At 49.3% G+C, this 12,120-nt stretch overlaps 1 protein-coding gene across 1 annotated transcript in view; it reads left to right on the top strand.

Annotated features, from left to right (window-relative positions):
* Nucleotides 1-12,120, top strand: part of MYO9A (myosin IXA) — a 130,913-nt gene that overhangs the window by 114,481 nt on the left and 4,312 nt on the right. The window contains 6 exon segments of the mRNA XM_015418905.1: nt 1,301-1,493; nt 1,975-2,103; nt 3,185-3,290; nt 4,165-4,296; nt 5,536-5,659; nt 10,843-11,045. Coding sequence (XP_015274391.1) covers nt 1,301-1,493; nt 1,975-2,103; nt 3,185-3,290; nt 4,165-4,296; nt 5,536-5,659; nt 10,843-11,045 — 887 coding nt within the window.

Below are 12,120 nucleotides of genomic sequence, written 5' to 3' on the forward strand. Positions count from 1 at the left end.
GGTTTGCCGTTGCCTACCACTGCGTAGCAACTCTGAACTTCCTTGGCGGTCTCCCATCCAAGTACTAACTAGGGCGGACCCTGTTTGGCTTCCGAGATCTGATGAGAGGGGGCCAGCCTGGGCCATCCAAGTCAGGGCAGTTAGAGTCACAACACCGACATTTGAGAAGGCCCCCCTCCCATGTCGAAAAATGGTAAGAGATCTGCAGATGTCTCAGTTGCTTCATTTAGAACCATCAACCGTGGCAAAGACGATGAAGGATCAGCCTTTTCCCTTTTCATGACAGACTTCTGGCTTTTTACCAATCGTTTGCAGGTATAGGTATTTCCTGCTGTAATGGAAAGCTCTTTACAAGATTATAACAGCAGAAACCAGACCGTTCTAGCTCTGTCTGTGAGACAGAGGGGTCTGCAAGATCTGAATCACTGCTTGCCCCGTTTTCTCCCGGCATTTATTTCCCTGCATGGAGAGCCTTATCCAGTGTGGGAACCTTCGCCCCATTCTCTTCCCTTTTATTTTCACCTATTTTGACAGCGATGTGGAATGAGAAAGCCCAAAGGCTGGGCAATCCTGGCCTTGTGCCCTCTTTCTCATTCGTTCCTTGGATTTGGGGACCTCTTTGCACGTCGTGTGTTCCACACCTGGCTTTGGAACATTGTCAGTTTCCCCCAGTAAGAATCTATTTTTTCAAGTTAATTGTTGGACGCCGGGTTTCCAAAGTGGCTCTGTGCAAAAAAAATGTATGCCCCTGTTTTCTAATTGATTCTCTTGGCTGTGCGGCTGCTAAGTCCTGTTAACAGTTCGTGCTTCAGGTGCTTTATTCACCTCTTCCCTGTCCCCCAGAATACTCTGAACTTACAAGCAGCGGTCCCCGAAGCCAAAGGGTGGAGCGAGGGAGGGACCATTGGTTAGGAATCTGCTGCAGAGCCACGTTTGGGATGGCAGCTCAATTCTTAGCTCTGCGTTGGGACTCTTTGGCATTGACTGAGAGCCACAGCGGTGCTGTCTCACAGTGAGGGAAACCTCAGGGATATCACAGGGGCAACCCGGACCCTGGGATGGGTGAAATTGAAAAGCCAAAGATGAGAGCCTTTCCTGGGTACTTTTACAGCCTCGTGTCACTTGGAGGTTTTGCTGGGTTTTGAATTTTGCAGAGAGCTTGATCGGCATTCTTAAAGCTAAGCCACTCCCCAGTTGGCAGGATTGAATCCCGAAACGTTCCTTGGTTCACTGAACTGTGAGTGGCGTTTGCTTGGAGGCCCTGCAGAAGAAAGTGATTGCCTCTCCTCTGTCCCCCCAGTATGATCCAGAGCTTTCTTCGCGGCAGTTTGGGGTCGAGCTCTCTCGTCTGACTAACGAGGAACGAACCGTGCCCTTGGTGTTTGAGAAGCTCACCAGCTACATAGAGATGCACGCACTGTACACAGAAGGCATTTACAGGAAATCCGGATCGACCAATAAGATCAAAGAGCTGCGGCAGGGACTCGACACAGGTGAGGAGGGCTAGCACGATGCCTCTTAGAAAAGAGGGAGCTTTGCTTGGGTCTGTATCCTGGACTGATTTGCCAGGCATCTCCCCTGGCAGGCACCACACTGAAGCCTTTGTGTCCCCTCCGATTCCCAGTCCTTTGCTCCCTTCCTCATTAGAAAGGAAGGTTGCATCGCTGATTACGAGAAACATGGGGTCTGCATGGTCAGCCGGTACCATGCTGGCAACACTGTTCACAGCAAAGGGCCATGCCAAGTTCTTGATAGACTTTGACCGTCCACCCAAGCAAATTCTTAATGATGTCGTTTGGACTGTGGTCCTTGGCTCAATCTCCGGTCTGTTCAGGGGGAGGGGAGAGGGAGGTGTCCCCTCTTCCAGTGTCAGTTGCCCCTTGGCACAGAAGCAGCATCATTTGCTGAGGATGAAATGCTGGTTTGTCTCTTGACTCTTCTGCTCTGCTTGCTTCCCTGCTCTCTGTTAACCAGATCTGGACAGTGTGAATCTTGATGACTACAACATTCACGTCATTGCCAGCGTCTTCAAACAGTGGCTCCGAGATCTGCCTAATCCACTCATGACATTTGAACTCTACGAAGAGTTTCTTCGAGCGATGGGTAAGGAGCCCTTCACATGCTGTATGTGCAACCGATCACCCTAATAGAGGAGCGGGCGGTCTGTGGTTTAGTGACAGAATTGCACATAAAGTTTTGGGGTCTTAGTTATTCACTGTTAAGAGCATCCATCCTGCTTTTCTGTAGTGAACAGACCAAATTTCCTAGACTGAGAAGTGAAAGAGGAGCACTCTGCCCATTCATGACTTTGGCAGGATGTCACAGGTTGGGTCCAGATTAAACTTTCCACTAATGGAAGGGGTGGGATAATTTCTATCTGTTCCCTATTCCTGCTGCCTCCCCCCGATTTGCCTCTCATGCCGTTCCTGAGGGTTCTCTGCCCCCCAGGATTAGTATTTTAGGAAGTTTAGTGGGCCGCAGCAGGAGAGGAGGAAGAAATGTTCTCTTCTACTGACAGAACTGCCTTCTGTGAATGGGAAATTCTGTCTGGATCCAACCCAAAGAGAGGATTTAATGTATAATTTTAGCTATATTGTCCTAGGTCTATAGTAATGTTCTTTACACATGACTCTGTCTGGCTGCTTGGAACTTCCAGATAGCCCATAATAGGGTGGGCTGAGAGGGACGAGACACCAGGAATATATTATACCACCATGTTGTCATTTTGTGCCAGCTTCCTCCATTGTATTCCAGACACAAGCCCAGGGGTTGTGTTTGGACCTATTAATCTCTAAACAGGCTTCAGAGATCACATCCTGTCTTGTGTCCCACTGTGACCTGCAGGGCCACTGAAGACCATTTGTTAGAATGGCAAGGAAATTGAGAGACTGTCACAGTTGCACACATCTCCCTCCCTTTGGAGGCTTCCCAGAGCCTCGGTATTCTCTTAGAGTGCTTGTGGAAGTTCTTTGTGCTGACATTTGGGAGGTGGCATGAAGCTGGTAGAAGAAGCGGGGTGGTGGTGGGGGAGAATGTGTTCAAGTGTTTAATTAGATCCTGCTATTCTAATTTGAAATAAAAAAGAATGGATGGATGGAGATGGGGAGAGAGAGAGAGAGAATGAACTCTTTTGTCCTCCCCAAGCCATCGCTTACAGTACAATGAATGAATGTGGTCTCCACAGGCTTGCAGGAGAGAAAGGAGGCCATCCGTGGAGTGTACTCTGTCATCGATCAGCTTTCTCGCACCCACCTCCATACTTTGGAACGCCTGGTCTTTCACCTTGTCAGGTATCAGTGGTCGATAATAGAAGACAATAAGATCCCTTTTTCTCCCTCTCCCAATGGCCACCACCGTACACAGCGAGTTTAGTCATTACTTTCAGAGGCAGCTTCCCAACCATGAAGGTTCCGGAGCCCACTTATCCGGAGAAGGGCCTGCTTGATGACTTTATGGGCATGTTGTGTAGCGGCGACTCTTTGCAAACTGGTGTGGGCAGCAAATTGAATGCTTCAGACTCAGTGCGATTGTTGAGTGAGGTGGTGATCCCCCAAGCAGCGGATGCCATCCAGACTATTCAAAGCTCCTGCCTGGGCAATGGAACCTTGAACTTAGTTAATCAGCGTGTGCATTTGTCATTCAAGCCCTAGATTTCCTGGAGATGGTAAAAGAAATCCCTGTGGTTCCAGCATCATTCCATTGACAGCAATTACTGCAGTTGAGTGTAGCTCCCAGGAGCTCTTCTGAGGATGTGCCTACAGAAATTGGCACTTTTGTGTACCGCCGCTTCCACGCTCACAAGTAGATTGCTTTTTATCAATACTTTGACATTTTCCATTACCTTGAACCGTGAGGAAGAGAGAGGGCTTTTTTTATACCTTTGCAATTCAGAAAAGCAATTTCCTTCGCTGAATGGTACAAAATTATCCAGAAGCAAAGCAGCTCCTGACATTTAAGCCACGTCTTTGTCGTTAGCTGTTGATCTCTCTTGGGTGAGCTGAATACAAGGAAGAAGGCAAGGAGACACGTAGGGAGTGAAATTGGCCTAGGCCAGAGGAAGAATTTCCCAGCAGATTTTGGGCTGCTTCCTGTGACCTCTTCCCACCCTCTCCCGAGGAAATGGGGGCTACTTGTCACTGCCGCTGTCTTTCTGCTGCTGTTTAGGATCGCCCTGCAAGAGGAGACCAACCGTATGTCAGCTAATGCCCTGGCCATTGTCTTTGCTCCCTGTATTCTCCGTTGTCCAGACACCACAGACCCTCTTCAGAGTGCTCAAGATGTCAGTAAAACCATCAGGTAAAAACACAGCATTGTATATTTGGAAAACCTTGGTGTGGGAGCGGGGGTGGAAACCTTTTCTTCCTAGGAGCAACATAGAACAGCATTGCTTTCCCCTGCTTTAGAAAGGAATTAGTGCCTGTTTGTGACATCAGCAGTCATTGCACCAATCCGCTCCTTCCTTTCAGGCCTATTTGCATGCCCAGCAACCATTACACCTTACCCAAAGGAAAGCGCAAAGACAGAGAACAATTTCAAGGGGTGGGGAAGGAGAAAGGGAAGAGGCAGGAGTGGGGAGTGGTGGAGGCAAACCAGCTAAAAGAGAAGATGGGTCTGACACTTGCTCAGACTTAGCTCCTCTTTATGGCCACATTTCTACACATTCCCACCATTTGGTTGGCATCTCCTTAGTGACAGTTACGAATTAGTCTGGAAGTGGGCATGATGTAGTCACTCTAGAAATGGCAGGATTTAGCTATCTAAAGAACAATCCAGGGAGAATTGTAGGAATGTAAAAAAACCCAAAAACCCATTATATTTAAAGTAGAACATATTTTGGCACATGGTAGAGGATAACTTTAGGGGCCGTGGTGGCTCAGGTTAAGACGCTGAACTGCAGACTGGAAGGCCGGTAGTTCAGCAGTTCGAGACCCGAGTGCCGCATGACAGAGTGAGCTCCTGTCTCTAGTTCCAGCTCCTGCCAACCTAGCAGTTTGAAAGCAAGAAATTGCATGTAGATAAACAGGTACCGCTTCAGTGGGAAGGTAACAGCGTTCCGTGCTCCTTGGTGTTTAGTCATGCCGGCCACATGACCATAGAAACGTCTTCGGACAGCGCTGGCTCTTCAGCTTTGAAACTGAGATGAGCACCACCCCCTAGAGTCGGATTTGACTGGCTTTCGAGCAAGAAAAACCTTTTACTAAAGGATAACTTTAGAACCTGTTTTCACTTTCTCCTCCAAGTCTCAAACCTATGCCATATGTTAGAGGCTGGTGCAAACACTTGCCACCACATGAACATGCTGCTGATGCCCTCCTGTGGAGTGGATTGAGGACATTTGGAAGGGGTCAAACAGAGCTGAGGTTCCCTGCAACAGAAACCACTTGGATGGACGGACTCTCCCAGTTCCTCAGTCACAACTTTCAGAGATAGAAAAAGATCTCTCTAGCATGTAGATGCCATAATCAGGTCAAGGCCTAGAGTACTGGCCACAGAGCATCAATTTTGACTCTAAATGTTTTTCTTTTCTTTTCTCAGTTGCATAGAGTTAGTGGTTGTCGAGCAGATGAACAAGTACCGAGCTCGCCTCAAGGACATCAGCAGCCTCGAGTTTGCAGAGAACAAAGCCAAGAGCCGGCTGTCATTGATCCGCAGGTCTATGGTAAGAGATGAGATGCCCCGCCCTCCCACCCCCGTGCCCCAGATCGGGAAGAAATGTTTGTCACAGATGCAGCATCTTCCCCTCCCACGTTACTTGATGCAACTTCTCTAACTGAGAGAAAATTTGGAGAAAGAGAAGGTTGTGTGGTGTGTGTCTGTTTCCGTAGCTGACTTGTTCAATACCGCTTTCTCTTGAACCTGAGACTAATGCATGTCAGTTGATTATCTTGGGACTGGGTTGCCAGCCATCAGTCTTCCTCTCTCCTTTTCTTTCCACTCCCCCCTAACTTTCTTCCCATTCGGTCTCCCCTAAACCTTTTACACATCTCAACCCTTTATGCGCTGTCTAGTCCAGCGTGGAAATGAAGAACTGGCCCTGTTCTGAGCATCAGGTCTGCAAACAAAGCAAAACCCATTGAAAGCGCGAACAGCTTTCCAGAGGCAGTCATTATGGGGTCCCCTTTAACGTCTCAGGGTACCTTTAGTGAGTGTGGGCTGCTTCCCCTTGCATGTGAATTTGCCTTTTTCTGTTGTTAACCTCACAGCACTGTCACCTTGACACTGCTTCTTGCAGGCTAGACTTAGCATTGGCCTACCTCCCACACCTGCACCTGCACATGGGAGAACCTTGGCAGAAGCCGCCACACATCCTGCAGTCAGGCCAGGCCAGGCCTGCCACTGAGCCTCCTGAAAACAGGCTGCTTCCTCTCACCTCGCTGCCTTTTCCGGGGCTATGAAAAGCTTGCGCACTCATAGTCAGGCTGCTGAGTCTCCAGCATTGAAATGACCTGGTTTGGTGTCTCTGTGTGTGTTTTTTTCTCCTCCTCCACTGCTGCGATCTGAACATATGGCAGGCTGCGCAATGCACCGCATCTTGCTTATATAACGTAGGCCCGGGGACGGCTGGTTGATCATGAGGCGGGTGTCCCAGATTCCGCGCTGCTGGGAACGAGCAGCGAGCTCCCTGGGCCCTTGCGGCATGTTCCAGTGGGAGCCCTGCTTTGGCTGCAGCTGGCGCTAACCCACCTCTTGCGTGCAGCAATACCGGCTTGGTGCTCTTGCAGACGCAGCCAAGGGGGCGGCTTCCGTTTGCAAGCCCGGCAGCTCTTGGAAAGGGGCCACTGGCACGCGCTCTCTAACCTGCTCCTTTCCTTTTCCTGTCCTCTCTAATCCAGAAACCCGTACTAATTGCCGTTAGATTTATGAGCATAACCCGCAGTTCAATCCCGGTATGTATCAGAATTGCATTGCAACTGACCTTGTGCTGTTAACCCCCTTCGCTCATTCCAGTGCTGCTGCATGCTCCATGCCCACAATCCACACTTCATACTTGTGTGCGTGTGTATTTTCCTTACGCTGCCTTCTGTTTCTTGGGGTCAAACAGCTTCAGGGATGAAGTGAGCACACAAAGCTCTGTTTTCCAAAGAGCTTAATGACAGGCGGAGTTAGGAAAGGTGCCGTGGAGTGTCTGCTTTGCAGTGGTCCAATGTTGTTGTTTTCTACAGATGCCTGGTGCCAAAGTGATCTCTAGAGAGGTAGAATATGCTAATCTTCTGCTAGATTTGCTTCTGTCCTTCTCCAGGAGCGACTGAACAGCTTGCAGAGGGAGGCAAAACATCGGGGCAAGTCCAGAGATTTAAAAGGAAGCTTGAAACAGGATTGTTGCTTTGGAAACTTGCGTTCCTGCTTTGTGACTTGACATGCACAGACCCTGTTTACACTCGCAGCCCTGATTGACACCCTGATTTCTACTAGCCACTTTGTCCTGTTTGTGCCAAGGGGAGAGAGACAGACAGACACTATTTCCCAGAGCTTTTGATCCCCCAACAGCCGGAGCCGAACTGAGGCTGTTTATACAAGCTTTTGCCTTCAGCTGTAGCAGAGGGCTGAACTCCATAGGCAATTGCAGCAGGATCTTGTCCAGCATCCTGCTAAGCCTCATGGTGGGGCCTGATCTTGTAATGCCTCATGACCAGAGGAGATGCCCTGGGAGGCCAACCGCACCCACCCCCATTGAGCTGATATTCTTCCTGGGCTTTCCACCTTCTCTACTCCCAGGGTGACCGTAGGGTCCCTGTCAATAGACTCTTCAGTGAGTCCCTCAGTGGCCCCAGTCTCTGACACGGCTTCTGCTCACTGGGCTGATAGCCCAGGTAGTCACAGTTGGCAGTGTGTCCCGTCCCCCCACCCCCCCGATGGCCCCTGGGAGTCAGAGAGCCCAGGCCAGTCCAAGTCTGCCATGGTTTTGATTTCCATGGGAAAGCACCATGGTGTCCTCATCAGAAGATGAGGACCCATCAGGTCCAACTCTCAGTGTGTGTGTGTGTGTGTTTGTGTGTTTGTGTGTGTGTGTGTAAGGTGCCATCAAGTCGCAGCCAACTTATGTCAACCCCCCATAGGATTTTCCAGGCAAGAGACATTCAGAGGTGGTTTGCCATTGCCTGCTTCTGGGTAGAGACCCTGGACTTCCTTGGTGGTCTTAATTAGGACCAGCCATGCTTGGCTTCTGAGATCTGATGAGATCAGGCTAGGCTGGACTATCCAGATCAGGATCCAACCCAGACACCTTCCTTTTTCTTTGTCCCCCTCTGAGAGCCAGTTCGGTGTAGTGGTTATGAGTGGCAGGACTCTAATCTGGAGGACCAGGTTTGATTCTCCACATGAAGCCACCTGCGTGACCTTGTGCAAGTCACAGCGCTCTCAGGCCCACCTGCCTCACAAGGTGTCTGTTGTGGGGAGAGGAAGGGAAGGCGATTGGAAGCTACCCCGAGACTTCTTCAGAGAGTGAAGGGCGGGGTATAAAACCAACTCTTCTTCTGTTGCTTGGAGATCATAAATGGGGATCTCTTGGAATAAGTTAAATCCCCGGTTTGGAAGAGCTCCGTTAGGGGCAGGGCTGTAGCTCAGGGTTAGAGCATCTTCTTGATATGCAGAAGCTCCCAGGCATCTCCAGTTTGAGCCCTCGCCCAACAGGGACCCAAAGGGGCGTACCACATTCTCACCTCCTCCATTTTAACCTCACAACAACCACCCAGTGAGGTAGGTTAGGCTGACAGTGTGTGACTGGCTCAGTGTCACCCAGCCAGCTTCTATGGCAGAGTGGGGATTCAAACCCAAGTCCTAGTCCAGCACTCTGAGCGTTATGCCACACTGGCTCTCCTAAAAATACTGTAGCCTTTACATGTTAGATGCATCTATCGGGGGTCACAGTTAAAGCCCTTCAGCAAGCCAGTTCGAGGGGGGGGAGTAGGGGCCCCTGGTATTTCCTACCTTGTCCTGGGATGCTGGTTCTTTTTCACTTCTCTCTCCCCCTCTCCTCTTTACCGCATGCCTAGTCCAAACACCTGAGGGAGGATCTGTGCAGAAGCTTACCTGTATACAGAGAAATCATTCCCACATCCCATTTCTTTCCATCTAGTCTTCCAGAACAAAACACCCTAGTCCTCTTATATTTTGTAACATAAATCCCAGAAGCTTCGAAAAGTCAAATCAAACAGGAATTTGCCTTAATCTAAAGCACTTTCCTCTCACTGGCCTTCTGTTTTTGACTACCCCAATGTAGTCATACAGCACTGTCCCCAGGGGGCTTATGTTAACTCAGTGTTCGTCACTTTGAGGTTGGAAAAGGCAGTCCTCCAAGTTTCTTTGACAATCTTCCAAAGGTTGAAGGCTATTACCTTTCCTTAGAAACCCTGACCCAAACATCCTGCATTTGCTTTTGAACAAATAATGCTGAGGGTCAAGAACATCTGAGAAGGCGCTTATGTTCCACTCTAGGTGGGGTTTTCCATTTCTCTGGTGGGTGGGCTTTTCACACATTACATTGTATATGCCTACATTCATGTTGTATCTGTGTGCAGTTGTCTGTGTGAATTCCTGAGCACGTGTCGATTCCAGTGTTGTCCAGATTGCACATACTGATGTACACATTTTCCTCCCAAGCATGTGCATCTGTAGGAATAACTCAACATGCACATGAACAGCCTGTGTGTATATGGCAAAGACAAACCGAGCAAGTGTTCGCTGAACCTTAGGAAAAGGGCTACTTAAGAAAAAGAGGCAGCGTTGGGGGGGGGCAGCGAAGTCAGTTTCTGAAGACAGATCATATAGAAAACCGCATGGGATTCCGTCGCTTTTGAAAATGTTAGATGACACGAGAGCAGAATGATTATTTGGACGGGGCAGGGGGTTCTTAAAAGTGATGTGTGACTGTGCAATTATTACTTCATGGCAGAGCTAGGGGCTCCGCTAGAGCACCCCACATTAGATCCTTGTCTCCTTGCTGTGCAAAAGCATAATCTGTGGGAGCCGAGCCCTTCCAGATCACCGCAGAAATATCCCTTGCCACTCATGTAGATCGTTTCAGAGGGTAGAGCTGTGTCGGTCTGCAGTAGCACAACTAGATTTGAGTCCAGGAGCGCCTTAGAGATCAGCCAAGCTTTTGGACAGTGAGCTTCCGAGAGTCAAAAGCTCTGACGAAGGGCGTATCGGACAAAGTGTGATTTGCCTCTCGAAAGCCCCTACCCCCCCCCAAACATTGTCAGTTTCAGAGGTGCTACTGGACTCAGATCTAGCTGACCTCTTGCCACTGTAATCAAAGGGATAGTTTATCGTTGCTGTGCATGGACAGCACACGTGCAACTTGTCAGTTTCTTTGGAGAGAGCAAATGAGGAGGGCGGCCATAACTCTGAAGCTAGCTTTTCCCATCATTTCCATGTTTGCTCACTGGAGGCATAGAGGACTGGAAGATGATGGGCACTAATCTGTGACCTGCAAGGGTGGACGTTTGTGGCAATGCAGGAATGGCAAGTTGAGATCTGTTTGTCTTTGAATCCAGAATTGTTCTCCCCGCATTAGTTCTGCTGTTCGGGCCCCTGTCCTAAATGTGGATTGGGAGAAAGATATCGATTGACTGCCTTTTGGCATCTAGTCTACATAAATCACTTTTTCAAATAAATGGAGGAGGGTGTTTTACATCCACAACGCAGCGGAGAGCCCCGGACGACCTTTGTGTATATGATCCCTGCCTGTGTCTCTGTGCCGGTCACCTACAGATACTGTTTGTTTGCTCATTATGTTAATTTAAGTCTGCATCGCCGGGGGAGCCAAGTTCAGAACCATGTTCTGAGTCTTAAGAGTTCGGCCAAAGGCTCCGCCCCTCACTAGCACTGCTGTGTCTGCAGGGCAAAGGGCGCCTACGGCGAGGAACCTACCCGAGCCCGACATCGCCAGCTGCCGTGCGGTTACCCTCTGTGTCAGATGCCCCCGAAGAGGCCCTGAGCAGCGAGGAGGCCATGGAGGTGGACGTCACGGAGCAGCAGCAAGTGGCCATGCAGCAGGAGGAGAGGGTGCTGACCGAGCAGATCGAGAGCCTGCAGAAAGAAAAGTGAGTCTGGGCGAGTGGGGGAGAAGAGAGCGCTCGAGTCCCTGCGGGTCAGGAGAGTCCGAGGGGTGTCGAGGATTCAGAGATTCACTAGGTGACCTCCAGCTCTGTCACCTTTCTCTCTTCTTGGCTCAACCTGTTCTGATAATGACTGTCGTAAGAATAAGACAGGTGGGAGAACTAGTGGTGGTTTTTATACCCCGCTTTTCGCTACCCATGTACACCGATCCTAACTAGCGGTGGTTTTTATACCCCGCTTTTCGCTACCCAAAGGAGTCTCTTTTCATCGCCTTCCCTTCCTCTCCCTGCAGCAGTCACCTTGTGAGGTGGGTGGGGCTGAGAGAGTTCGGAGAGAGCTGTGATTGGCCCAGGGTCACCCAGCTGGCTGCATGTGGAAGAGTGGGGAAACAAACCTGGTTCTCTAGATGAGAGCCCGCTGCTCTTAACCACTACATTATGCTGGCTCTCCTTGGAAGAAATGCAGGATTACAATGTGATGGAAAATGCAGGTTGGGGATACCAAACTGGGAATCCTGATTAAGTCTGCGATGGGCTGTCTGTTTCCTTTAGGGTGGTACCATTGTCATCTGCCGCAAGCAGGGCCTTATCCGTAGTAGCTCCAGGTCTGTAGAATTCTCCCACTTCCTATCTAGAAGTCTGTATGTGTTTACCCCTTATCATTCACAGATAAGAACTCTTTAGTTCTGTGCAGCATTTTGGAGGTTAATAGAAATTTCATTGTGTTTATACAGTTCTAATGTTTTTGTATTAGTGATTTTATATGAATTATTTATTTGCTTTTTAGACTACAGCAGTAGGAGTACAGATGCGTGGTATCTGACGAAGTGAGCTTTTGACTCACAAAAGCTTATGCCCTGGAAGATTTTGTTGGTCTGAAAGGTGCCACCCAACTCACATTTTTTTCTGCCTTATGAACTGGCTCTGAAAGTCAGTTGATAAATATTATTGGTATCTATTGCCTGGATGCCTTGCGGAAGTAGCCAGAATATTCCTAGCATCTCATTGGGCAAATATCAAGCACTGTGACGTCGAATGAAATGTTTCCATTTCCCTCTGT

This window comes from Gekko japonicus, unplaced genomic scaffold (genome assembly GCF_001447785.1).
Source record: "Gekko japonicus isolate JY-2015 unplaced genomic scaffold, Gekko_japonicus_V1.1 scaffold150, whole genome shotgun sequence".
NCBI lineage: Eukaryota > Metazoa > Chordata > Lepidosauria > Squamata > Gekkonidae > Gekko > Gekko japonicus.